The 26762-nt window shown below is 38.1% G+C and overlaps 1 protein-coding gene across 1 annotated transcript in view; it reads right to left on the reverse strand.

Annotated features, from left to right (window-relative positions):
• Positions 1-26762, reverse strand: part of LOC128652670 (calpain-5) — a 341308-nt gene that overhangs the window by 55260 nt on the left and 259286 nt on the right. The window contains exons 4-8 of the mRNA XM_053705600.1: positions 20818-21026; positions 9062-9254; positions 7032-7225; positions 3863-3940; positions 2695-2890 (exon numbers count right to left, since the gene is read on the reverse strand). Of these exons, the coding sequence (XP_053561575.1) occupies positions 2695-2890; positions 3863-3940; positions 7032-7225; positions 9062-9254; positions 20818-21026 (870 nt within the window). The remainder of the gene's footprint in view (positions 1-2694; positions 2891-3862; positions 3941-7031; positions 7226-9061; positions 9255-20817; positions 21027-26762) is intronic.

Here is a 26762-nt window from a genome sequence, read left to right on the forward strand (position 1 = left end):
AAGCTCATGGAAGTTCCACTTCATGAACACTCTAGCAAAAAGTAAAAGCATATTTCGATCTGATGAGAACCCAAAGAGAAACTAACTCCTCATCCGAGAAACTCACCATCCAACCAGGCAGCCAGTGATACCATCATCACGTGGATGATATAAGCCATAAGGAACAGAGATTAGCGACCGACCAAGACCAGCCTGCTACATAGGGCATTTAAAACTGACCCAGGCCACAGAAAAATCAAGATCCCATAGGATTGACAAAACTAAGGCCATAATGTACTGAAACCTTAACATGCAGTTTCCGCGAAAGTGCTCAAGCGACCACAAAATCGCCAGTATCAAATTCCAGAGAAGAAATGTTTCCCAAAGGAAAAATGATAACAGACATGAGCTTCCAATAGAAAGAAAACACATCCTAACCGGATCAAAGAAAAAGAAGGCAGCACCCGCAGGTTACCGCCCCAAGAAGAATGGGTACACTAACAGGACCAGCTAGAGACCCCATTCCTTCAAAACTCAGAACTGGAATAAGATACCCCCCAAAAAAAGGAAATTGGAGACAATAAGGAGATTAACTGCATCCCAACACGTCAAACCCAGCTTGCTGCCTGGAACAAAAGACTGCGGATCCCCCAACCGATTAGGACTGGGATCCTGCAGCACTGCCAAAACATGCCGCAGCAGGACACAAAGGCGCGCCAATCTATAACGAAAAGCAAGACTTACCTCCACCAGGGCAAGTGAGGACCCCGGCCCCAAGAGTTGGACCCCTGAAGCTTCAGAGGAAACCGCTTCCCCAGATGGCTGACATGACCCAGACCATCCCACGCCTGACAAGCCCTGGTTAGCAGAACACGGACAGTATCTCAGCAACATCTCCCTCTCTGAAAGATGTAAATGCGCCAATGCCATAGATATGGCCATGCGGAACCGTGCCGTAACCTCTAGAGGAAACAAGCCACCTTCCAGAGAAGGGGTAACGGCATTAGGGACACCTGCTTGCGTAGCCAAGGAAGGTTCTAGGGGACGCGCCTCACGGAATATGGGATCCCCAGGGGCGGATGGCTCGGCAGACTCTAAAGTTCCCTGTTCCAGGAGAAGAGAGCACTCTAAAGCGGCATTCGGAACATAACTGATGGGCATGGATTACCCGGGCCATTTCATACTCTTCGCAAGAAGCAGAATCTGAATCAGAGACATCTGTCTCCAAAAAAATCAGAATCCTCCATAACTTGGTGATAGATAATTATGGATAGAAAAAAAATAAAAACGGCACCTTACACCCCCAATGGCTAGGGCACTCACCACCTACTGTGACCCAGACAACTAGCCAACAGATTCTCTCCGTCACCACACGGTCAGGAATAAGGACATAGAGAACAGAACGTGACCACGCCTAGTCACAAGATACACCGTGCAGGCCAGAAATAAGTGTGCCAAGGCCACCAGGGCCGCGCAGCCTGACAAAAAAGCCGTTATATTCCGATATAGTCACAAGCCCAATTTTCACTACACATTAGCAGACAGAATCACATAACCAACATGATTAAAGTCCCCCCTGTTCAATATTCCCCCTCAGGAGATATTAACCCATGATTCCATAAAAGATATAGGAGTCCCACTGAGACCCTGACTTCTTCGTTTACATTACATTGACATCATCGAAGTAAAATGAAACAATCTTACCAGAATCTATGCCGTGGAACAGGAACACGGCCCTTCAGGTGTGACAGATAGTAGCTTCGTTTCTGACATGGACTTGAGTGAAGAAAGCAGGCAGTGAAACTCATCAACGCTGATTGATAAGGAGCTGTTAACAGGAGTATGGATGGTTTCGCAGAAAGACTCTGCCCTGCATCTCTGGACTCTAACCTTCATCCATGCTCTCACTGGGAGGCTGACAGGATTACTTAAAACAATCTTACCTCCAGGATCCATGCTGTGGAACAGAACAGAGCCTCTCAAGTGTGACAGTCTTATAGCAGCGCTCCTAACATGGACTTAAATGAAAGAGAGAAAGCAGGCAGTGAAACTCGTCAACACTGATTGCTTAGGAGCTGTTAGCAGTAGTCTGGATGGTTTTGTAGAAAAACTTTCCCTGCATCTCCAGACTCTAACTTTCATCCATGCTCTCAATGAAAGGCTGACAGGATTACTTAAAACTCCAGTCCCATTTCGAAGAGTACTACCCTCCATAAGAGACTATCTTAAATCTTCCAACACTTCTCTGCCAACCTCCTGAGATGAAAGGCAAAGAATGACTGGGGGGATGAGGAAAGTGGGGGAGGTATTTAAGCCTTTGGCTGGGGTGTCTCTGTCTCCTCCTGGTGGCCAGGTTCTGAATTCCCCAAAAGTAATGCAGCTGTGGACTCTCCCAGTTTATGAAGAAAATTAATAACTCCTGCTGGGTTTTCATGCCAGATTAAAATAATTAACCCCACTTTATAGCTATCTGCATTGAGGGTTAAGAGTTTTGTATACATTAATTTGCTGCCAAAAAACAAACACAAAATTAATGAAGTATTGAGTTTGGTCATACCTTTTAAAATTTAAGAGATCACTTTCTGTTAATCTTCTTTGGAGTGTACCATTATGATATGAAATGGCTAACGTGGTGAACTAAACAAAGCCTGCCACAAACATTGTAAAACCCCCCCCCCCCCCCATATCAAGGTCTTTGGGCTATTACTCTCTCACCTGAGGATTTTGTAGATAGGTGGACTTATAGTTGAGACAACCTCCTGAACGGTTCTTTAGAGGGTCTTCATGTTTGGTCCAGGTCCCCCGAGCTACAGACTCCTCCCAGGTTTTGTGAATACTTATATACGAGGTATTAATGAGTCTGCACATGATGATATCTGTGTAATATTTGCAGAAATCTTCAAATGTCATCCTGAAATAGTACCAGACAAATGAGGGGAATTAAGAACTGTCATCGTATTTTTGGTTCATAGAGCACTTGTGCACATTAAAGATAATCTGTGTGATAACTCCTAAACCTTCTGACTAGAGATAGGGACAAACATTTATTAACCCCATAACTGCTGAGCCATTTCCCACATCTGTGCTGGCGTTTTTAGATGCTGCTCAAATTTAAAAGAGATATGAGATCCACCTTTTTTCTTTCAAGATTCAGATAGAACACACAGTTATAAACAACTTTCTCAGTTACTCCAGTTATCAAATTTGCCTCATTCTTTTGATATCCTTTGTTCAAAGAGCAGCAATGCACTACTGGGAGCTAGTTGGTCACATCTAGTCAGCCAATCAAGAAACATTACCTGAACTGCAAGACCACAAGATGGCAGCACTATTTCCTGCCATGTAATGCTCCAGATACCTACTTAGATATGAATACCATGGGTATGAAAGAAATATAACAATAGAAGTAAATGAAAAACTTTTTAAAAATGGTATACTCTGAATCACAGAAGAACATTTTGGGGTTTCATATCCCTTTAAGTGAAGGGGGCAACAATCCGCTATGAAAATACCACCTAGGATGAAGACACATGGTCATCAACCGCACTTAAAGCATTGTGTGGATGACTACCATGTGCCCTAATCTGCATTCATTTAGTCAGATATAGCAAATGTGTACAGCATTTATTGGTTCTGAATGAATATTGAACGTTTGCTGAACATTTGATATTATTTAATTTATTTATTTTTACAAATGCTAAACTTTCCCATAATCTAATATAACAGATAACAAATGGGAACATTAGATCTGATAATTACATTTCAAAATGTCTTCACCTTTGACTAATATGGAAAACTCAATGTATGAACAGGAAGGAAGTCGGGAGAATTTTATGGTGATTGCAAATATCTCCTGAAAACAGAGAACCAATAAAATACTCACCAAAACTCGCCATCGTCATCAACAGTCACGCCCAACTTCTCTCGCTCACTCTTACTGACTTTCTGCCATTCTTCCGAACTGTAAATTGAAAAGAATCAGCATTTGGAACTTTTTGACTTTACATATTCTGTATTAAATATCCTGTAGGCTGGGAAATGTTATTAAGAAAATGAGATCAACATTAACCCATTACTTGCTGCTGTGGTTACCTTATGTTTGTATTTATAATTAACAGTATAACAATTTAAAGTGTATAAATTATACAGTATATAATTATTTAAAGTTTATAAAGTTAAAGTCTAGAGCTAGTTTCTCAGTAGCTATATATATGTTAATTTGTGGTAAAATTAGATTAGTGCAACCAAATAACCATCTCTCTCACAAAAAAACAAATCTACAGTCTGACAACGGGATGCATTGACCCCAAATCCAGGGCCGCCATCAGGGGGTGACTCCTGTCAGGGGCCCAATGGGCCAGGGGCCCCATGAGGCAAGTGCTGTTGAGTGTGGGAAATGTCATTACAAAGAGTAAAGCATTAGCATTTGAGAGGATTTCCTAGTGTGCACTAAACCACTATGCACAGTGTGAGACAGACTTGGCACTTTGTTTGTACAGTGTGTGCCTGAGTCAGACGTCAGATCACTTTCATTTGCTGAGGAGGTAGGACTTACTTAGTAAATGTTTTTTATTTCTTTGTGCAATTTCGGATTGTAACTTCACTGTGGTAGTAGTTGTATGGCGGGGCCAGGGGTCAATAAAAACACTTTTTTTTAGCAATATGCAGCAGTGTATTTATGATTATTTGACAATGCTGTAGAAATTCTATATTTAAAGCCATGCTTTTTTTTATTATTAACATATTTTACATTCCAGTTTACTGCCCCTTTATGCAAGGACTTTCCAGGTGCAAGGAGGCATTTTACGTCTGCATAAAATGTTATACTCTCAGACTAAGATTTCTCAGTGTTTGAAATGAGACAGGTTAAATTAACACTGTTCAGTTTACACTACAGCTGACAATTTTTAAATACATACAAACAAGCCTAATTCCTGCATTTAACCAGATCTAATGGCATGCATGAGACTGCGTACCACAGCTTATGGTTCCACCAAGACCATATAGAGTACAGCATTTTCAAAATCCATAAGTACAGCTGACAGATGGGAACATTTGTACACCATATTTGAAGTGGTGCTATTGGTTGGGGAAAATGGGGGGGGGGAACACATGTCAACCTTTCAAAAGTACTTTTCTTCATCTAGCCATCTACCCAGATCATTAATGTGCAATTTTGAATTCACAGAAATATTTTTGTTTGCACATTTACAAATATAATTCTTTAAAAAGTGATCTCTTAATTTCAGCAATTTTTTTTATCATGCATGTCACACAATGTTGATTTAGGGGATGTAATGTGCAGACATGTTACCTCCTGTGAGTGTCTTGTGTTTATGTCTTTGTGCTTTTGTTTGTGTCTCTATAAGTGTGTATGTATTTTTTTCTGTGGGCCTCTCTGTGAGGGTGGGTGTGTATGTCTTTATGCATTTTCTGTGGATGTCAGTGAGGGTGTGTGCGTATGTCTTTGTGATATTTCTATGGGTGTCTCTGTGAGGGTGCGTGTATGTATGTCTGTGTGTTTTCTGTGGATGTCTCTGTGAGGGTGTGTGCTTATGTCTGTGTTTTCTGTGGGCGTCTCAGTGAGGGTGTGTGTATGTCTGTGCATTTTCTGTGGGTGTCTCTGTGAAAGTGTGTGTATGTCTGTTTTCTGTGGATGTCTCAATGAGGATGTGTGTATGTATGTCTTTGTGTGTTTTATGTGGTTGTCTCTCTGTGTGTGTATGTCTTTGTGTGTTTTCTGTTGGTGTCTCTGTATGTGTGTGTGTTTATGTCTTTGTGTGTTTTCTGAGGCTGTCTCTGTCGGGTGTATGTTGGATGTATGTGCAAGTGTGTGTGTGTGTGTCCATTGTCTTCCATTTTAGGGCGTTTTGACCTCACTACTAATTATTCACATATTCCTACAGACTTTGAGACTAATGAGACCTTTCTGGAAAGTCACCAATCCACCATTTAACCTTTAAATTGTTTGGGCAGTTCAGGGCCCTTCCTTTCAGCCACTGAATGGTGTTGTCAAAAAGACAAAAAGATAATCAGAACTCCATATTTTGTTTTCTAAATCTCCTTTTTTGACAAAACTGTAGTCTACCTCATTACTTGTCAGGTCAATGGAAACAAGGGCTGAGTGTCTGTTTGAATGTCTGAGTGTTTTTGTGTGTTTCTTTGAGTGTCTATATGTGAATCCTTATGCGTGAGTGTGTGTTTCAATGTATGTGTGTGTCACTACCTTTACAACATTTCCAAGTTTGACTACACTTAAGAATAAAGTGCATATAAGTTTTAGTCACACACAATGTCCTTAAAGTGAAGGTCAATTTTCATACTTTTAAAAACAGGGGCACTTTCATTGATGAAAATTAACATTGCACTGGATTTGAAGAAATACTTACCTTTTACTTCTGCAAAGCCAGATCGACGATCCCCCTCCTTCTTCCTGCTGTTGACCACAGCTATGACGAAACTGGCTTCCTCCAATCACAGCCTGGACGCTCTGGGGTGCAAGCCATGATTGGAGGAAGCCGGTTTTGTCATTTCTGACGTCAGTACAGAGGAACTGAGGCTGAGATTGGCGATCCGGTTTTGCAGAAGTAAAAAGGTAAGTATTTCTTCAAATCCAGTGCAATGTAAATTTTCATCAATGAAAGTGCCCCTGTTTTTAAAAATATTTTTAAAAACCGGGCACTCATTGATGAAAATTGACCTTCACTTTAATAAAGTCCAGCAGATCACATGATGTATCTATTTACATGGATAAGAATAACAGTTTCATTAAATGCAAAGGAGTCTCTGTACTGATTGGTGAATATGTTTCAGGCACACTTTGCAGTTCCCATCTAAATGCAGCATAATTATAGTTTCATAACCATTTATTGATCTATCAGTTGTTCCAGTCTATGATAAGCTTTACTAACAATATATGATCTCATACAGTTTTACTGTGGTTAAGTGTAGGACATCATGACGATTTTTCCATCTCTGCTGCTTCCATCACCCAGAGCTCTAGGGATCTGTAGAAGTGAGGTACACCATCTCAATAACACAAGAGGTCGTACCTATCACTCCAGGGTCCATTCCACTCCCTCTCCCCCCAGGGATTCCGCATACGGATCATATCTAGTTTCTCGGACTTGAAGAAGGCCATCAATCCAGTGCCTAGACGAACTTTCCGCACATCCGTCACTGCGTAAGCGTGTCCCTTTACCAGACCGCAGGCCAGACGCGCTTCCATCTCAGAATCAGAGGTTGCCTAAATATGAGTTAAAATAAGATGAGCAGTGAAAAATGTTTGTTTTATAAATAGATCAGTATTAGGAATTATAATGATGTTGTTTTTATTTATACAAGTTAACTTTTAGCGGTTAACGTACATCTATCCAATCTACAGATTGTGGCCAGTTCTTTGTCGTCAATTTTCGATGAGGAAATATTAAATGGACTTTAAAATCATGTTTATAAATCTATAGTATATATGCACAAGTAAGCAGTGCATTGCTACAGTATTTGAAATGTCATTATGATTGCAAAAGTTGCATTGTTTTGCAGTACAGTGACAAAACCCTTAAAACTCTTGCACATTTTTATCTTATCTCCATTGCAATGGCCAGTTATGGACAGCAAGAAGTATACTCCTGCACTGATCAATCAATTATGTAGAATGCTGCAGGAACCAGAATCAGAGACGTGAATAATTTAAACTTACAGGAGATTCAAGCAAAATGAATTAAAAATTAACATTATGGCATTTTTGTTAATCTACAAAATAAAACATTTAATTACCTGTGTATTTATTGTTTAAGAACTAATTTGCAAACTTGTAATTGTGTACCTTTATCTGTTTGTTTTTTAATACATGCTTGCCTTTTCCATCCAGAGCTCGTACACTGTACAATAAAGAATTAGTGTGTGTAATTGTTATATTAGAATGTCCTTTTAAGGAGTAAACTTAAAGGGACATTCCAGCTAAAACCTGAATCCACATGGATGCATTTCAGTTTTGAATAGAATCATTTTTGTCATATACATGTTTTAGCAAAAATGCTTTTAATAAAAGCTATAGCTGTTTCAAAAGTGTATTTAAGTATGCACCGTGCACCAGCATTGCTCTGCCTGAGGTGCTTTTACCATCTGGTAATAACTCAATTTGTTAATTGCCGACATAATACAAGCCCACTGGTGCTCTGAGCAGCTGCAATATTTAAAATGCTGGTGCACTGAGAATATCTCGCTATGCTTCACATTCACGTGCGGAGAAAAATATTAAGATTAAAACAGTGATAACTTTGACTAGAAGCATTTTTGCGAATACATGTATATGGCAAATATGTTTCTATTCAAATATGTAATTCATCTATGTGCATTACATTTTTAACCTGGAATGTCCCTTTAAAATGACACTAACAAAGTAACACTATGCAAAGAAAATAATTAACAAATTATATTTAGGATTCAGTCACCTGAAATGTGTTTGTGTTTTAATAAAAAAATATAACTGTCAGACAGACTCCTGGCTGTATCTATCAATTACATCCAACACTTCCTGGTTGCAAGTCTAGTCCTACTGAGGTCATTGTCTGCTTTGTTACCACTTTTAGGAGTATAGCTGCTAGATTAAAGGGACACTAAACCCAACATTTTTTCTTTCATGATTCAGAGAGAGCAGCAATTTTACGCAACTTTCTAATTTACTCCTATTATCAATTTTTTCTCTTGCTATCTTTAGTTAAAAAGCAGGAATGTGATGCATAGGAGCCGGCCCATTTTTGGTTGAGAACCTGGGTTATGCTTGTTTATTGGTGGGTAAATGTCAGCCTCCAATAAGCAAGCGCTATCCATGGTGCTGAACCTAAAATGGGCTGGCTGCTAAGATTTACATTCCGGCTTTTAAAATAAAGATAGCAAGAAGAAAAATTGATAATAGGAGTAAATTAGAAAGTTGCTTACAATGTCATGCTCTATCTGAATAGAATCATGAAAGAAAAAATTTGGGTTCAGTGTCCCTTTAAACAATTTCTTTATACGTACGGTTTAGACTTTTCATTCAGGTGGTTTGTCCCTGAATTGTGCCACTTTTTTATTTACAAACCTTAATAGAACAGCTGATGAGACCACCTCTGTTATGAACTTTCAGGATTCTTTCAAACAGATCATTTCTTTTCTCTACATCGTTGGCCAAACCTCCTTCAGAAAGATCTATTGGTTCACAGACACCGCCAGTAAAATCCACCAGTGCGTCAGCTGTATTACCGCCATCCAGAGCTTCGTAACATCCGGTTAATCTGTAAATAAATACAAGTAGACTGTGAGCATCAAAACCCTAAGAACCACAGAAGACAATATCTAGTTATCAGGCATTTAAATCAGGAAAAAAAAGAAAATGAAGAGAGACTATGTAATCGAAATGTTTTTGTTTAATTTAAAAGAGATTTAAAAATGCATTTCATTTAAAAACAAAACAACAACAAAAAAACCCCCAACATCTCATGTTCTTAACAAGAGGCAACTCTCTGTATCGGCCAATGAGGACTAGTTGGAGATACAAAACTAATACTGCGCTATAAATTCCAACTTAAAAAGCTTTTACTTAAAGGGACACTGAACCCACATGGTTTCTTTTGTGATTCAGATAGAGCATGCAATTTTAAGCAACTTTCTAATTTACTCCTATTACCAATTTTTATTTGTTCTCTTGCTATCTTTTTTTGAAAAAAGGCATGTAAGCTAAGGAGCCAGGCAATTTTTGGTTCAGACCCTGGACAGCATTTGTTTACTGGTGGGTGAATTTATCCACCAATCAGCAAGAACAACCCAGGTTGTTAACCAAAAATGAGCCGGCATCTAAACTTACATTCTTGCTTTTCAAATAAAGATAGAAAGAGAACAAAGAAAAATTGATAATAGGAGTAAATTATAAAGTTGCTTAAAATTGCAGGCTCTATCTGAATCACAAAAGAAAAAATGTGGGTTTAGTGTCCCTTTAACAATTTTTGAAATACATTAATGATGCTCATTCATATGCACACGGTAGAACGTTTAGCGTATAACGTCCCTTAAAGCTTTGTAATGTTATTCTGCAGTGCAAGAGCATATTTGCAGTATTTTTGCAATTTCAACCTTGAATGTTAAAGGGACAGTAAATAAAGGCTAGATATAATGATATATTTAAAGGGATATGAAACACAAAAAATCTTTTTAGATTCAGAGCAGACCGTTTAAAAATAAATAAATTCCAATTTACTTCTAGTATCAAATTTGCTTTGTTCCCATGATATCCTCCTGTGTTGAAGAGATACCTAGGTAGGCATCTGGAGCACTCAGAGAGAATTTTGATTAGTATACCGAGCGCTAGTAATAGGAAGCCTTATGCTCACTAACAGGAGCCCCCTAGTGGACTTGGGATTAGACTAAAATGGTAAAAGTAAGTGAGCGCTAAAAGCTGAACAGGCTAGACAGAGTTCTGTGTTAACAAATTTATTACAACAATATTTTAAAATAATATTTAGTAAAAACACAATGATTCAGTAAAATATAATTAAAATGAAATCCTCCTAAAATCTTCATGGATCCATGAGAAACATATAAAATCAAAATCTACGTCCTAAGCTGTAGTGGGAATATGACATAGGATAATCAGGGAGATTGTGACTACTGATAAGGTGGTAACAGTTATAGTGGTTTAGCAGATGGGTCCTGGTAAGTGTACAGACAAAAACAGAATTTATGCTTACCTGATAAATTACTTTCTCCAACGGTGTGTCCGGTCCACGGCGTCATCCTTACTTGTGGGATATTCTCTTCCCCAACAGGAAATGGCAAAGAGCCCAGCAAAGCTGGTCACATGATCCCCCCTAGGCTCCGCCTTCCCCAGTCATTCGACCGACGTAAAGGAGGAATATGCATAGGAGAAATCATATGATACCGTGGTGACTGTAGTTAGAGAAAATAAATCATCAGACCTGATTAAAAACCAGGGCGGGCCGTGGACCGGACACACCGTTGGAGAAAGTAATTTATCAGGTAAGCATAAATTCTGTTTTCTCCAACATAGGTGTGTCCGGTCCACGGCGTCATCCTTACTTGTGGGAACCAATACCAAAGCTTTAGGACACGGATGATGGGAGGGAACAAATCAGGTCACCTAGATGGAAGGCACCACGGCTTGCAAAACCTTTCTCCCAAAAATAGCCTCAGATGAAGCAAAAGTATCAAATTTGTAGAATTTGGTAAAAGTGTGCAGTGAAGACCAAGTCGCTGCCTTACATATCTGATCAACAGAAGCCTCGTTCTTGAAGGCCCAAGTGGAAGCCACAGCCCTAGTGGAGTGAGCTGTGATTCTTTCAGGAGGCTGCCGTCCGGCAGTCTCATAAGCCAATCGGATAATGCTTTTAAGCCAGAAAGAGAGAGAGGTAAACACCAAAAAACTCTAAGCCATCTCCGTGGAGATGTTGCCTGTACAACGGCAAAGAGAATGACTGGGGAAGGCGGAGCCTAGGGGGGATCATGTGACCAGCTTTGCTGGGCTCTTTGCCATTTCCTGTTGGGGAAGAGAATATCCCACAAGTAAGGATGACGCCGTGGACCGGACACACCTATGTTGGAGAAATATGTAACAGTGTACAAATAATTATGACAGTGTACAAAAAACTGGGACAGTGTACAAAAAATACGGTGTATACAATAAGTTACCAGGTGCATACATAAAATAGGTGCATAAAATCAACAAACAGTTAAATAAATGGATGAACTTGAAACAATGAGAAAATGAGAAGGTGAAAAAGTGTAGTGCATAAATGTGTAATGTCCAAATAAGATGAAGTAAAGAAACTTATATGTCCAGTGATGTTATATGTGAAATTGGATATTCCTTGGTTTGACAATGGAGCAGATTTACAGTGGTGCTAAAACTGTAAAAACCAAAATCCAATCTGATGTGGAAAAATACTCAGATAAATCCGAAAAAACATAAAAAGTGGAAAACAAATTCGTGGAAGCAAAAAATCAAAATAAAAATAAATACAAAAAATGAAAAAGTGAAAAAATGAAAAGTGTGGAAGTAATGAATCGATTCAAAAATATATCAATATTGCAGTGAAAAAAAATATATATAGTGAAAAAATATATAGTAGTTAAAATGTATAAACAATGGAAGAACGAAGTGGTCCAAAATATCTTCTGAACCTGTAACTAAATGAAGAAAATAATAGTGCAATAACGTCTAAACACTATAAAAAACACTATAAAAAATAATTGGAAATGAGCTCACCAGTATGTCAACGCGTTTCGGCCTAACTGGGCCTTTATCAAGACTATATCTATTTTTTATTTTTTATAGTGTTTAGACGTTATTGCACTATTATTTTCTTCATTTATTTACAGGTTCAGAAGATATTTTGGACCACCTCGTTCTTCCATTGTTAATACATTTTAACTACTATATATTTTTTCACTGCAATATTGATATATTTTTTAATCGATTCATTACTTCCACACCTTTCATTTTTTCACTTTTTCATTTTTTGTATTTATTTTTATTTTTTGCTTCCACGAATTTGTATTTTCCACTTTTTATGTTTTTTCGGATTTATCTGAGTATTTTTCCACATCAGATTGGATTTTGGTTTTTACAGTTGCGATTATCCTATGTCATATTCCCACTACAGCTTAGGACGTAGATTTTGATTTTATATGTTTCTCATGGATCCATGTAGATTTTAGGAGGATTTCATTTTAATTATATTTTACTGAATCATTGTGTTTTTACTAAATATTATTTTAAAATATTGTTGTAATAAATTTGTTCATATTTACCCATTAACACAGAACTCTGTCTAGCCTTTTCAGCATTTAGCGCTCACTTACTTTTACCATTTTAGGCATCTGGAGCACTACCGGGCAGAAAATAGTTCTGTTATCTGGTGCTCCTGCAAATGGGTAACATTCTTGTAAAGCTGCTGCCATATAGCGCTCCAGAAATGGGCCGGCTCCTAAGCATACGTCCCTGTTTTTCAACAAAAGATAGCAAGAGAACAAAAAAAGAATTAATAATAGAAGTAAACTAAAAAGTTTTTTTTAAATTGCATGCTCTATCTGAATCCTGAAAGAAGAGATTTGAGGTTTATATCCAATTTATCAGCTTATTTATAATAGTTACTAAATATCCTCAGCAGGGGATGTGAGATAAAAAGAACAGGTTTTTATATCTAGTAGAAGTAATTTACAACATCCATTATTTATAGAAACTCAGGGGAACTGAAAGCCCATAATTTAAACTACAGGAAAAGGGACAAAATAAATTATAAGTATATTGCAAATGAAAACATTTTATACTACAGGCAAGCTCAAGGTTTAACGTCCCTTTAAATAGAAAATATTTTTTCTTTGTTGCATCTGAGGGGATTTTAAAATGTATTACATTAGTATTTGTAAAATAGATTATTTAAGGCTAGATTACACGGGGAGCAATATTTAGCACTCCCACTCAAGCGTAATCATCGCCAGAAGTAATATTTTTGCGCACGCTAACTTCCAGACTTCGGATATCGCAACCACGCTAACTTTTTCTCCTCATAGACTTCAATGGAAAGCATAGGAGAAAAAAAAACTAACGCATCACTTGCACACTAACCCGACAGAAGTTATTAATATTTCCCATTCCAATGTAGTTTATATACAAGACAATTTTATTTTATCTATATCTCTATATATGTATCTATACCTGTATAGCTATTCCTAGAGATATATATTTTACATTTGATCATATATATATAGAAATATAATAATAAAATACATTTTTTCTATGTGAAGAACATAGGAATGTTAATGGACAGTCTATTCAAAAATAAACTATCATGATTCAGATAGGGCATGTAATTTTAATCAACTTTACAATTTACTTTTATAATCAATTTGCTTTGTTCTCTTGGTATTCTTTGTTGAAAGCTAAACCTAGGTAGGCTCATATGAAAAATTGTAAGCCCTTAAAGGCGCCTCTTATCTGAATGTATTTGGACATTTTTTCAAAAGTAGGGGGCGTTCGTTCATGTGTGCCATATAGATAACATTGTGCTCACACACATTGAATTACCTAAGAGTCAGCACAAATTGGCTAAAATGTAAGTCTGTCAAAAGAACTGAGATAAGGGGGCAGTTTGCAGAGGCTTAGATGCAAGGTAATCAGAGGTAAAAAGTGTTAATATAACAGTGTTGGCTATGCTAAACTGGGTAATGGGTAATAAAGGGATTATCTATCTTTTTAAACAATAACAATTCTGTGTAGAATCCCTTTTCCTTTAAATATGCACAACGCACTTCGAGTTTTGTGATTTAGGTCTCCTGATTACATAGCTTTTCAACAGAGAATGCGTTTGTTATACATTTTCATTATAGGTGATGGTTTCTAAAGGCAAAAGCAGCTATTTTAAATAAAAAAGGTAAAGTAGTGTTTACAAAATAAACACACTACAGCAGGTAAAATGGACCATTGGGAACACAGTAAAAGAGGAGAACATTTTAGACTGCAGTGTCCTTTTTACAGCCAGGGGGTCAGTCTTGCACAACTAAAATAAACAACACACTTTTGCCGTTAAAGCTATCTCTAAACATGTTTAAATAGTGCTTGTTCATTTGCATTAAATTTACTCTTTTTTTAAAAGTTAATGTCCCTTTAATGCTAAACATTCTTTACATTTTTTGATTAACCAAATAAAACGAAGAAGAGCTAATTCAGCAGCAAAATAACAAAGTCATGACAATTTCCCTATTGTCAATGTCAAGTATTTTGTAAACATTTCAGTTCTTTGAGACCGTGACTTGCTGATTCCCATTCATACAATAAAAAGGACATGCATTGCAATGTAAAAACAAAGTGCAGCAGCATATTTACCAATAAGCACCCCTGTTAGCGCATGCAAGTGGCGCCAAGCTAAAGCAGTCTTGTTTTTGTAACGGTTCTTTGTAGTAGTGATTGGCCGCTCAACACATATGCCTACTGACATTGGTTCACCCAATGTGTTCATCTAGCTCACAGTAGAACATTGCTGCTCTGACATAGACTTAAAAAAACAATTAATAGTCTAGTGTAAACCAGTGGAGCACAAAACCTTAAAGGGACAGTCTAGTCAAAATTCAATTTTCTTGATTCAGATAGGGAATGCAACTTTCCAATTTACTTTTATCATCAAATTTGCTTTGTTCTCATGGTATTCTTTGTTGAAAGCTAAATCTAGGTAGGCTCATATGCTTAATTTCTAAGCCCTTGAAGGCCACCTCTTATCTCAGTACATTTTGACAGTTTTTCAAAGCTAGGCAGCACTAGTTCATGCGTTCCACAAAGATATCATTGTGCTCACTCATGTGGAGTTATTTATGAGTCAGCACTGACTGGCTAAAATGCAAGTCTGTCAAATGAACTGAGATAAGGGGGGAGTCTGCAGAGGCTTTGATACAAGGTAATCACAGAGGTAAAAAGTGTATTAATATATTAGATAGAGCATGCAATTTTAGACAACTTTCCAATTTACTTCGGTTATCAAATGTGCTTTGTTCTTCTGGTATCTTTTATTGAAGAGTTCAGAGCTCAGGAGTGTGCACGTGTCTTTAGCACTCTACGGCAGCAGTGTTTTGTAACATTGTATAACAAAGCTACAAATAATGTTGCAAAGCACTGCCATAGAGTATTAAAGACACGTGCACACTCCTGAGCTCTAATGAGGTTGCCTAGTTTTACTCTATTAATAAAAGATAGCAAGAGAACAAAGCAGATTTGATAACAGAAGTAAATTGGAAAGTTGTTTAAAATTGCATGCCCTGTCTGAATCATGAAAGTTTAATTTTGACTTGAGTGTCCCTTTAACCCCTTAATGACCGAGGACGTGCAGGGTACGTCCTCAAAAAAAAGGCAGTTAATGCCTGAGGACGTACCCTGCACGTCCTCGGTGTGGAAAGCAGCTGGAAGCGATCCTGCTCGCTTCCAGCTGCTTTCCGGTTATTGCAGTGATGCCTCGATATGGAGGCATCCTGCAATAACCATACATGGCCATCCGATGCAGAGAGAGCCACTCTGTGGCCCTCTCTGCACCGGACATCGATGGCCGGTATCGTTGGTGGGTGGGAGCTGACTTGGGAGGCGGGTGGGCGGCCATCGGTGTGCTGTGTTAAGTCACGGGGGGTGGGATCGGGGGCGGCACCGCCGGGGGCGCGCACGGACGCGCTGGCGTGCACGGAGGGTGGCGGGCGGGCGCGTGCACAGGGCGGGAGCGGGTGGGAACCGCTACACTACGGAAAATTTTTTAAGTAATAATTGGCCTAATCTTGTTTGTGCAAAAGCACAAAAAGAGATCGTGGAGGGGTGGGGGGTTGGTTTTGTGTGGGGGGAAGCTACACTACAGAAATGCTTACAAAATGAAAAATAAAGACATTTTTTCTTCTAAACTGGGTACTGGCAGACAGCTGCCAGTACCCAAGATGGCGCCTATCAAGTTAAAGTGGGAGGGTTATAGAGCTGTTTGGGGGGGATCAGTGAGGTTGGGGGCTAAGGGGGGATCGTACACAGCAGCATATGTAAATATGCTTTTTAAAAAAAATAAAATAAATATATATAGCTTTTATTTTAGTACTGGCAGACTTTCTGCCAGTACTTAAGATGGCGGGGACAATTGTGGGGTGGGGGAGGGAAGAGAGCTGTTTGGGAGGGATCAGGGGGTCTGATGTTTCAGGTGGGAGGCTGAGCTCTACACTAAATCTAATATTAACCCTGCAAGCTACCTAATTAACCCCTTCAATGCTAGCCATAATACACGTGTGATGCGCAGCGGCATTTAGCGGCCTTCTAAATACCAAAAAGCAACGCCAAAGCCATATATGTCTGCTATTTCTGAACAAAGGGGATCCCAGAGAAGCATTTACCACCATTTGTGCCATAACTGCACAAGCTGTTTGTAAATGATTTCAGTGAGAAACCTAAAATTGTGAAACATTTTACGTTTTTTTTTAATTTGATCGCATTTGGCGGTGAAATGGTGGCATGAAATATACCAAAATGGGCCTAGATCAATACTTGGGGTTGTCTACTACACTAAACTAAAGCTAAAATTACCCCAAAAAGCTCCCTACATGCTCCCTAATTAACCCCTTCACTGCTGGGCATAATACACGTGTGGTGCGCAGTGGCATTTAGTGGCATTCTAATTACCAAAAAGCAACACCAAAGCCATATAAGTCTGCTATTTCTGAACAAAGGGGATCCCAGAGAAAAATTTACAACCATTTGTGCCATAATTGAACAAGCTGTTTGTAAATAATTTCAGTGAGAAACCTAAAGTTTGTGAAAAAATTTGTGAAAAAGTGAACGATTTGTTTTATTTGATCGCATTTGGCGGTGAAATGGTGGCATGAAATATACCAAAATGGGCCTAGATCAATACTTTGGGTTGTCTACTAAAAAAAAATATATACATGTCAAGGGATATTCAGGTATTCCTGAAAGATATTAGTGTTCTAATGTAACTAGCGCTAATTTTGAAAAAAAATGGTTTGGAAATAGCAAAGTGCTACTTGTATTTATGGCCCTATAACTTGCAAAAAAAGTAAAGAACATGTAAACATTGGGTATTTCTAAACTCAGGACAAAATTTAGAAACTATTTAGCATGGGTGTTTTTTGGTGGTTGTAGAAATGTAACAGATTTTGGGGGTCAAAGTTAGAAAAAGTGGGTTTTTTTTCAATTTTTCCTCATATTTTATAATTTTTTTATAGTAAATTATAAGATATGATGAAAATAATGGTATCTTTAGAAAGTCCATTTAATGGCGAGAAAAACGGTATATAATATGTGTGGGTACAGTAAAGGAGTAAGAGGAAAATTACAGCTAAACACAAACACCGCAAAAATGTAAAAATAGCCTTGGTCCCAAACGGACAGAAAATGGAAAAGTGCTGCGGTCATTAAGGGGTTAAACATAAAAATGTACCATTATATTCTAAATCTTGCTACAAAGTAAATTGCTGTTTTCTTTCTTAAACAAAACAATGTAATAATAGTAGTTCCCTACACCCCTTGAAGTTCCATTTCTGTAGAGTAGTGAAGTATAGAGGAGCGGTCCCACCAGCTCTATACGTAGTAGTGAATTGGCGTTCCTGTTATATTTTGCAAATCGATGATTCGTGCATTTGTACATCTTGAAATCAGCGACTTTATGTAATGTATTGGCAGCAATACTAAATAACTCAAAACAATCACGCTTGCATAGAAGTTATAAGACTCCACAGTGAGAATAGCGAGCCGTGAGGCAAAGGTAATGATTGGGTGACAGTGAGAAACATCACAAGCATAAAAAAAACTACCTGGTGGGCAAGCAGCAGATTACATGCAAATAAAAAGCCTTGCTAAAATTAAAAATTCATAAATATTTGTTTTTAAAATAAATAAGGCAACTCCAGTATAAACATTTTAAAGGTCAATCCATCAGATTGATTAATAGGCTTGTGCATTTTGTTTTTGTTACAAATGCATATTCATAATAAAACTAATATCAGAACAAATGCACTAACTAAATTTAACCCTATGAGTGCTAACGACGGCTCTGAGCCGTCGCAAATTGTCCCAGTCAGGTGCTGACGACGGCTCAGAGCCGTCGCTAGCACTCACCCACCTTGAGGGCAATCTGGGGGCTCCCACCTACTCCCAACCCCGGTGATCTGGCCTGAATAGTGAGAGGCATCGTCGGGGCTTCACGATTTTGTGCGGTGACGTCACTCGCAATGACGTCACTGCGCAACTTTATTTAAAATTAACAATGGACAATATAGAAAATTGGGGGCATGCTGCTTAGAAGCCTGTATCTCAGGCATCTAAACAACTACAGACCCCCAAGACTAACCTTTCCAACGGTATAAGTCCTGGGGATCTGGGAAAAAAAGTAAAAAATATATTTAAAAAAAAAAGAAGAAAAAAAAAAAAAGCTCAAATACAGCTTAGCACCCAGGTGGGAAATGGCTTAGCAGCCAAAGTTAAAGAAAACGAAAATGTACTAACTAAATTCATTAGAATACATTGTTTTTCTTTAAATGACCTTTAAAGGTTAAATACTTACCTAATAGCGAGCTGGGGAGCAGCGCTAATCCTGACCCTTCTTCATGTGCACTAAGCCTCCTATTAGTACGGCCCAGGGCTCTGAAGAAGGGTTGGTATTAGCACGGCACCCCCAGCACACTATAGGTAAATATAAAACTGCAGGGGATACTTTTTCACCTACAGTAAAAACATTTACATTTGTTTTAAAGAAAACCAATGTAAATTCAGTATTTGTTTCGTTTTAAAGGAAACAAATACCGAATAGTGCAACACACAAATACTCGTAAAAACCCCTTAAGTTCCAGAATACTCGCTCCGCAGGATTCGTCCAATACTTTTTATTCAGTGCTGCACAAGTCTAGTAATTAAAGGGACCGTCTACACCTTAGTCATCTTAAAGTTTTATCTTAGATTAAGCTGCAAATCGCTTCCTGCACCCTTTCTAAATCATGCAGCAGGAACAGTAAAAAAAAAAGTTATTTTAAAATAAAGGTCGTTTCTGGCCACTTTAAAATGGCTGCCATTGATGACATCATGATCTAGGCTGCATTTAAGACTGCACTAGTTACAAAAGACTCACTAGTTGGATTTAACAGACTGTCAATGCTATTCAGCAGAGTGCATAGATGCAGCCCAGATCATGATGTTATCAGTGGGTGGAGCTTGGCAGCCATTTCAAAGTGGCCAAAAACACTATTCATTTTAAAATAACTTTTTTACTGTTCCTGCTGCACAATATAGAAAGGGTGCAGTAGCCTATTTGCAGCTTAATCTAAGGTAAGACATAAAGATGACTGCACTTTATGTCCCTAAATCAGTGCTTTCCAAACTGTGTGTCGGGACACACTAGTGTGTCGGCAGCAGTGTGTAGGTGTGTCCCTGCTTCAGCACAAATTTTTAAAATTTTTTTTTGGGGTTTCTGACTTTCCGCCTGCCTGCTACGCATATCACATGGTTGACACGTTATTGATACCTAGGGGGTCACAGATCATCTTAACCTATTTGCGCAGCTCAGTGGGAACTGAAACTATTCCAATTGGCGGCTTTGGCGGCACATTGGCTCCTGACTGCACGTGTAGCCTCCTTATTGGCTCGTGACTGCATGTGTAGTCAGTGAGTGGGACAGCAGTGTTTTTTCAGCGTGGGCAGTAGTCAATTGGACTCACCGAGCTCTGAGGGTGGCAGCTTAAACACTGAGCTGAAGTCAGAAGTCAGGATTTTTTTTGCAGCTAGCTCCAGTCGTGCATTGCTGCTCCTGCTCTTGATATATGGATAGGAAGTGGAAGCTTAAAAATGCTTGATGATAAAATGCGTCTTTATCTAATATTCCACCAAATATTCAGAAATTGTGTTCATCCCATCAACCTCATACATCCCATTAAAATAGTAAGTAGCTATTGGTGTAGTTATTAAAAACTTTTTTTTAATTCTTGCACATACATACTGTTACTTGTAAATACATTTAGTTATATAATTTATGTATGTGTCTGTATCTCTTAAAACAATTTAGTTTAACCTCCTTTTTGCTAGTACAACTGATTTACTGTGTCACGAAATGATGTAGGTCTAAAAAGTGTGTCACCAATATGAAAAGTTTGGAAAGCTCTGCCCTAAATAAACATCTACTTCTGAAGAAAACATGGGCATACTTGATGGGTCTTCCAATTTTCATCGGGTATCAAGATCTATGTTTCTTTGTTACTCAGTGCGCACAAAATTAAAAGATAACTTTGGCCGAACTACTGTTAAGGACGAATCACAGGATGACATACTTGGCATACGCTTTTTCGAGCAGTGCGCACCACATTTCGTTTGTCTCATTGGAGTGACAATAAATTAGCTGGTTGTTGATCGTTGGAAGACGGTCATCAATAACTACATCCACCCATTCCCCAAATCGCCAGAAATGGAAATGAAAAATCCCGGCGTAATTTTCAGGCTTCTCAGAATACCACTCCTGCTCCTTCCAGTTGGGGATGACCTGCACACAAACACAGCATTAAAGGAACATTAAGGTATTTGTAATATATGCATGGTATATATTAGCAATTTAACACTGAAAAAATATTTTAATACATTTAAAGCTGTCATTTTGAGGCAAAAATGTATATGGTTTTGCAGTCCAAAGACATACCACTTGAAGGCCCTCAAGTTTTGTTTATCTTATCTCCCCTGCTGTGATGGATATTATCCAATCACTGTGCAGCATTTAGGAAGGTTGGGGTTTTGAATTTAGTGGAAAGCATTCCTGCCTCTCTGGGTTTGGTAGTGGAAAACCCACAATTTTAAGTTAATTTCAGAAAAAAATAAAAATATTTATTTTATCTACATATAATCAAATATAGAAAGGAGACAAGCAAATTGCAGACTGTCTCAATCATGACTTCTGTTCTGTCTTCACAAATAATTGTAAAGATAGAATGACTACAGTAAGGATGCTACTAAATTAGAAATTGGCTTAGGACTAATCTTCTTACAGAGGAAAGGTTTTATAATAATAATAATTATCCAAGGTTTTTAAAATAAACGTCAGTCTGCTCTAGCTGCCCCATTATCTGATCTGTTTAATCAATCACTATTGACAGGAGTTGTTAAAGATGATTGGAGAACAGCAAATCTTATATCTATCCATAAAAAAGGCAGTAGGGAAGACTCTGGTAACTACAGGTCAGTCAGTTTAACTTCAGCAGTAATGAAATTAATGGAAACGCTCTTTAATTAGGACTTAAATAAAGAGAAAATTTATAGAACCAAAAATCAGCAAGATTGTGTCAGTCTAATCTCATTGATTTAGGTAACTAAAGTGATAGACAGGGGTGAAGCAGTTGATGTAGCATATCTAGATTTCAGCAGAGTATTTGACACTGCCCCACAAAACAAACTAATTGATTAACTGTATTTCATTGGTCTAGAGTCAAAAATTGCAAACTGGGTAGAATGCTGTCTTAAGGATGGATGATAGAGTGTCTTAATAATTGGGGTGCATTCAGGAGAGGGGGCAACTACTACTGGTGTTGCTCATGAGTCAGTTCTCGGGCAAGTTTAGTTTGTGGAAGTAGGTCTGTTTGCAGATGATACAAAAAATTTGTAATAGAGTCGATATTCCAGGGGTCAAATAAGAAGTAATATGATAATTGGACAAATTAACATTGCAAAATGCAAAATTATGCATTTAGGAAAGTAAAATCCATAACGTTAATTACAGACTCAATGACACTTTAGTGAAGGTAATGGTTACTGAGTATTAAAGAGGAATGGGACTTGGGAATTATTATTTCAGATTATTAAAATGTATTATTGCAGCAAGTAAGGCCAGTAGAATGTTTAATTGCATATGTAGACATTTTTGCAGCAGAAATAGTAAGGTTATTATGCCACTTAAAAGATCACTAGTTATGCCTCATCTTAAAGGAACATGAAACCCAAAATGTTTCTTTCATGATTCAGATAGAGAATACAATTTTAAACAACTTTCCAATTTACTTGTATTATTTATTTTGCTTCCTTCTCTTGTTATCCTTTGCTGAAAGCTTTATTTAGGTGAGCTCAGGAGCAGCAAAGAACCTAGGTTCTCACTGTTGATTGGTGGCTGCAGATATATAGCAATTTCATTGACTCACTCATGTGTTCAGTTAAAAATCAGTAGTGCATTGCTGCTCCTTCAACAAATTATACCAAGAGAATGAAACAAATTAGATAATAGAAGTAAATTAGAAAGTTGTTTAAAATTGTATTCTCTATTTGAATTATGAAATATTTTTTTGGGGTTTCATGTACCTTTAAGTATTATGAGCAGTTCTGCAGTCCATAACTGCAGAAGGATATACTGTACATTAACTGGAATCTGTTCAAAGGTTACTGAAATTATACATGGTCTTAAAAAATAAAAAAAACTTACAAACTAAGAGACTCATTGACCTAAATATGTATAACTTAGAAGAGAGGAGGGAAAGAGTTGATATGATAGTAACCATCAAGTATATTAAGGGGCTTAAACTGGGATAAGCATAAGGTTATCCTACAAACTAGATAAATTTACACTTTTAGGACATTTTGGACAGACTTTGTGTTATCAATATAAATGTCACTATATCTTCACTATATCTTGTAAAAAAAATTGCTGTGTACATTTATTTTTGTTAGTTGTCCCCTTGTGACCGATGTTTCACGGATTCCAGTGAGTGGTGTTATTGCTAAATACACGGCAACTACATTGCAACATACTGAGCCACTGGTCCTCGCTCTGTAAAATAATTAAAATCAGAAAACTGCTTACAACCCGCTAAAATGATAGATGATAAATTGTCTCCCATTCACATGTTTTATTTATAGAGATTGTAATCTGAATGTGGCACTGTTCGATTATCTCACTAATATATCCAAGATATTTTCATCTTCCTCTATGTCACTGGCATGTGCGTAATAGTGCGTCACTTTTACAATGAAATGGATGGCTACAGCTACAAAACATGAAAAAAACATTTAATTTCTATTAAGTAGAAATGACAGAAAACTGCTGATTATGATTTTGCTGGTGTGCACGGTGCCGAAAGGACCTGTTTGTTAACTGGAATTTCCCACCAAGAACAAAAAACATAAATAAAATGATATTGATAAGTAAGAGAGAAATAAACAAGGTTATCATGGAGTAAAGCATCTTTCTGACTTTGGCACAAAATGTAATTGACTTTGACTGACAGAAATGAAAAGGTAAGAAATGTTTGGAGAGTACATTTTAAGAAATAAGGGTTTATGGTAGTTAACCATTTATATTAAGTGTATTATGAAAATAATTAAAAAAACATAATTTATGTAAGAACTTACCTGATAAATTCATTTCTTTCATATTAGCAAGAGTCCATGAGCTAGTGACGTATGGGATATACATTCCTACCAGGAGGGGCAAAGTTTCCCAAACCTCAAAATGCCTATAAATACACCCCTCACCACACCCACAATTCAGTTTAACGAAAAGTCCAGTAGTGGGGTGATAAGAAAGGAGCGAAAGCATCAAAAATAAGGAATTGGAATAATTGTGCTTTATATAGAAAAATCATAACTACCACAAAAAAGGGTGGGTCTCATGGACTCTTGCTAATATGAAAGAAATTAATTTATCAGGTAAGTTCTTACATAAATTATGTTTTCTTTCATGTAATTAGCAAGAGTCCATGAGCTAGTGACGTATGGGATAGCAGATACCCAAGATGTGGAACTTCAACGCAAGAGTCACTAGAGAGGGAGGGATAAAATAAAGGCCGCCAATTCCGCTGAAAAAATAATCCACAACCCAAATCAAAAGTTTTAATCTTAATAATGAAAAAAACTGAAATCATAAGCAGAAGAATCAAACTGAAACAGCTGCCTGAAGTACTTTTCTACCAAAAACTGCTTCAGAAGAATAGAAAACATCAAAATGGTAGAATTTAGTAAAAGTATGCAAAGAAGACCAAGTTGCTGCTTTGCAAATCTGATCAACAGAAGCTTCATTCCTAAAAGCCCAGGAAGTAGAAACTGACCTAGTAGAATGAGCCGTAATCCTTTGAGGCGGGGACTTACCCGACTCCACATAAGCATGATGAATCAAAGACTTTAACCAAGACGCCAAAGAAATGGCAGAAGCTTTCTGACCTTTCCTGGAACCAGAAAAGATAACAAATAGACTAGAAGTCTTTCTAAAATCTTTAGTAGCTTCAACATAATATTTCAAAGCTCTTACTATATCCAAAGAATGTAAAGATCTCTCCTTTGAATTCTTAGGATTAGGACACAATGAAGGGACAACAATCTCTCTACTAATGTTGTTCGAATTCACAACCTTAGGTAAAAATTGAAATGAAGTCCGCAACACCGCCTTATCCGGATGAAAAATCAGAAAAGGAGATTCACAAGAAAGAGCAGATAACTCAGAAACTCTTCTAGCAGAAGAGATGGCCAAAAGGAACAAAACTTTCCAAGAAAGTAATTTAATATCCAGAGAATGCATAGGTTCAAACGGAGGAGCCTGTAAAGCCGTCAGAACCAAATTAAGACTCCAAGGAGGAGAGATTGACTTAATGACAGGCTTGATACGAACCAAAGCCTGTACAAAACAATGAATATCAGGAAGATTAGCAATCTTTCTGTGAAAAAGAACAGAAAGAGCAGAGATTTGTCCTTTCAAGGAACTTGCAGATAAACCTTTATCCAAACCACCCTGAAGAAACTGTAAAATTCTAGGAATTCTAAAAGAATGCCAGGAGAACTTATGAGAAGAACACCAAGAAATGTAAGTCTTCCAGACTCGATAATAAATCTTTCTAGATACAGATTTACGAGCCTGTAACATAGTATTAATTACTGAGTCAGAGAAACCTCTATGACTAAGAATCAAGCGTTCAATTTCCATACCTTCAAATTTAATGATTTGAGATCCTGATGGAAAAATGGGCCTTGAGATAGAAGGTCTGGTCTTAACGGAAGTGTCCAAGGTTGGCAACTGGCCATCCGAATGAGATCCGCATACCAAAACCTGTGAGGCCATGCTGGAGCCACCAGCAGTACAAACGAACGTTCCAATACAATTTTGGAAATCACTCTTGGAAGAAGAACTAGAGGCGGAAAGATATAGGCAGGATGATAATTCCAAGGAAGCGACAACGCGTCCACTGCCTCCGCCTGAGGATCCCTGGATCTGGACAGATACCTGGGAAGTTTCTTGTTTAGATGAGAAGCCATCAGATCTATTTCTGGAAGTCCCCAGATCTGAACAATCTGAAGAAATACCTCTGGGTGAAGAGACCATTCGCCCGGATGTAACATCTGGCGACTGAAATAATCCGCTTCCCAATTGTCTACACCTGGGATGTGAACCGCAGAAATTAGACAGGAGCTGGATTCCGCCCAAACAAGTATCCGAGATACTTCTTTCATAGCTTGAGGACTGTGAGTCCCACCTTGATGATTGACATACGCCACGGTTGTGACATTGTCCGTCTGAAAACAAATAAACGATTCTCTCTTCAGAAGAGGCCAGAACTGGAGAGCTCTGAAAATCGCACGGAGTTCCAAAATGTTGATTGGTAATCTCGCCTCCTGAGATTCCCAAACCCCCTGCACTGTCAGAGAACCCCATACAGCTCCCCAACCTGAAAGACTCGCATCTGTTGAGATCACAGTCCAGGTTGGGCGAACAAAAGAGGCCCCTTGAATTAAACGATGGTGATCCAACCACCAAGTCAGAGAAGACCGAACATTGGGATTTAAGGATATTATTTGTGATATCCTTGTATAATCCCTGCACCACTGGTTCAGCATACAAAGCTGAAGAGGTCTCATGTGAAAACGAGCAAAGGGGATCGCGTCCGATGCAGCAGTCATGAGACCTAGAATTTCCATGCAGAAAGCTACCGAAGGGAAAGACTGAGACTGAAGGTTACGACAAGCTGAAACCAGCTTCAGACGTCTCTTTTCTGTTAGAGACAAAGTCATGGACACTGAATCTATTTGAAAGCCCAAAAAGGTTACCTTTGTCTGAGGAATCAAAAAACTCTTTGTTAAATTGATCCTCCAACCATGTTTTTGAAGAAACAACACAAGTTGATTCGTATGAGATTCTGCAGAATGCAAAGACTGAGCAAGTACCAAGATATCGTCCAAATAAGGAAATACCGCAATACCCTGTTCTCTGATTACAGAGAGAAGGGCACCGAGAACCTTTGAAAAGATCCTTGGAGCT

The sequence above is a fragment of the Bombina bombina genome, chromosome 3 (genome assembly GCF_027579735.1).
Source record: "Bombina bombina isolate aBomBom1 chromosome 3, aBomBom1.pri, whole genome shotgun sequence".
Lineage (NCBI taxonomy): Eukaryota > Metazoa > Chordata > Amphibia > Anura > Bombinatoridae > Bombina > Bombina bombina.